The sequence below is a fragment of the Cynoglossus semilaevis genome, chromosome 13, assembly GCF_000523025.1.
Source record: "Cynoglossus semilaevis isolate Cse_v1.0 chromosome 13, Cse_v1.0, whole genome shotgun sequence".
NCBI lineage: Eukaryota > Metazoa > Chordata > Actinopteri > Pleuronectiformes > Cynoglossidae > Cynoglossus > Cynoglossus semilaevis.
In genome coordinates, this window is record NC_024319.1 from 17,887,295 (window position 1) to 17,889,779 (window position 2,485).

Here is a 2,485-nt window from a genome sequence, read left to right on the forward strand (position 1 = left end):
TACCTGGTCAAACTTAATTTGTCTTTATGCATAACATCAACTTTTATTGTTATGCAGATGATACACAACTAGTTGCTGGTCATTAAGAGCTGGATGACCAGCAACTTTCTACTTCTAAACTCCACACCTAGATGTAATTTTTGATCGGGATCAGTCCTTTAGGCTCCATTTTAGACACATTTCCAGGTCACCCTTTCACTACCTGCATAATATTCACAAAATTGGAAATATCATTACATTAAAAGATGCTGAAAAATGAGTTCACGTGTTTGTGTTTGTTACATCTGAACTAGTCCACTGTAACTCCCTGCTTTCAGGCTGTCCTAATGAGCTTGTTTGAAAGACCTCAGCTTATCCCAAGTATTAACAGGAACCAGAAAGACAGACTATATCACTCCAGTCCTGGCCTCCTATTCGTAGGGCTGGCTCGGGGTAAAACTGAGTTATCCCTTAGTAATGCTGCCTTAGTTATAGCCCTAGACTGCTGGGGAACTCCCATGATGCACAGAGCGCATTCTTTTCCCCACTCTCCTAAGAAATGAATGCATAATGTTATGACAATAACCTGGTCTCCTCTTCCTGCAATAGTACGTCTCCTGCTTCTCTCTCCCCTGTCACTGTCTTCACTTCACTTAAATGTGTTATCCTGCTTTAGTCTATATTGGTAATTTAAATTCAGTATAGACATCGCCGCCTCGGTAAATGTTTTATTTCAGGAGGATATTTATAGGTTTAACGTCATTCCTCATTTAAAACCGTGAAGTCTAATGAGACAAATTTAGTGAAATTGGGCTATACTGTACAAATAAAACTTGACTTGACTTGAACCTTTTGACTAGTCATTAATAACAATAATTTAGCATCTAAACTCTAAACTAGTGAAGAAAAGAGACTATCGCATGTCCAATGAGGGCAACCTTTTGACCTCAGTGGCCCACAGTTGTCCTAGGATTAAACAGGGGGGGCGGGTCAGGAGCAGATAGCTGGAGCGTTGGTGTGAACTAAGTTAAATGACATGTAAAAGACTAAAAGCTAAAATGCTTTTATCATTTTTTACGCCATCTATTGGGGAAATGTGGGTATTGCAGGAAAAAGGAAGAAGTATAATCCATCCACCCAAATCACACTGCACCTTACCAACCCCCCTGAACCTTCCTGCGGGTGGTAAGTCCACTGGAAGGTACCAACCGCCCTAACCGGGATTCGAACTTGCCCAGGAGGTAATAAATTATATAATTTCGAAAAAATTTGGAAAAAGCTGAATGGGCTGCATCCGGCCCCCAGGCCTTAGGTTGCCCATCCCTGTTCTAGACAATCCCAGTGACAAGGCCTGATTTTTATAGGCGCCCAACAAAGGCCCCTGGCTTGGGGTTTCACTCTTGCCTGCTTGATTAATCTTGACAATAAGAAAAAAAAAATACACAAACACGTCATGTTCAGAAAATGTTTTTCATATTTAATTCAAATTATATTTTATTATAATCTCTATACTGATAAAATGTTTCAATAAATATATAGATTCATCTGATGTACAGTATTTGTACTTCTTTGTATGAAAAACAAAGGGGGAAATCCTTGTTATTTATATTAATTATGTTAGGTTTGTACTGGTCCCTCGACACACCTCAGCGACTCTTAACCGAGGTAAAATAAAAGTAATGTCGACGTAAAACAAGAGTGCTACTTTGAAGCTTACGTTTAAAATTTGCACGTATTGAAGACAAATGCTAAATGAATATACAAAGGAAGCATTCGTGGAAAACCCACCAAAGCCACGGACTTCCTGTATGATCGATTCACAACGATTCACAACGAACAAACAATCGAACACAACAACGTAACGTAAAGTAATAACATGTCAGGAGGGCACAGTTGCACAGTCTGCGTTTAAATTTTTTTTTACGTTTTTTTTTTTTATCATCGGAAACGACATTCATATTATTTTTGTGACAATCGTATCCGATACTCATTACGTTAGTATGCACTTCATTTTTTTTTTTTTTGTAACGCAAACCGCCTTTTAAAGTATTTTTAGGGCAGTAATTGTTGCTGTTTGGGCAGCTTCTCGCTTCCAGTGAGGGTGACTTCACTTCCCAATTTAGAAAAGAGACACAGAGAGGGAGAGAGAGAGAGAGAGAGAGGGAGAAAGAGAGAGAGAGAGAGAGAGCGAGAGAAGGAAGGGGGGGGCGGGGGGGGTTGCCATCCGGTTATGTTCTGCGCGCAAAAAGGTCTAATGGTGTGCGCCATTTCAACCGTGCATGAATTGAAGAAGGAATCAGAAGAGTCGGTTAAATCGAGAAAAAGTGACTAAATGATAGCGAGGAAGCTGCTATCACTGTAATGGATGGTACTATAAAGGTGGGTGTTGTTTTTTTTTTTTTTTTTATACCACTAAGTCTTCTCGTGATTGTATGCGAGTGTGTGTATGTGTGTGTGTATGTTGTGTAGGTGTGTGTGTGTGTGTGTGTGTGTGTGTTAGAGAGCG

The 2,485-nt window shown here is 39.9% G+C and overlaps 1 protein-coding gene across 2 annotated transcripts in view; it reads left to right on the top strand.

Annotated features, from left to right (window-relative positions):
- Positions 1-2,200: 2,200 nt before the first annotated feature.
- Positions 2,201-2,485, top strand: part of fli1rs (Fli-1 proto-oncogene, ETS transcription factor-related sequence) — an 18,635-nt gene continuing 18,350 nt past the window's right edge. For both annotated transcript variants that reach the window (XM_008324028.3, XM_017038247.2), the window contains exon 1: positions 2,201-2,358. In XM_008324028.3, coding sequence (XP_008322250.1) covers positions 2,341-2,358 — 18 coding nt within the window. In that variant the 5' untranslated portion in view covers positions 2,201-2,340. The remainder of the gene's footprint in view (positions 2,359-2,485) is intronic.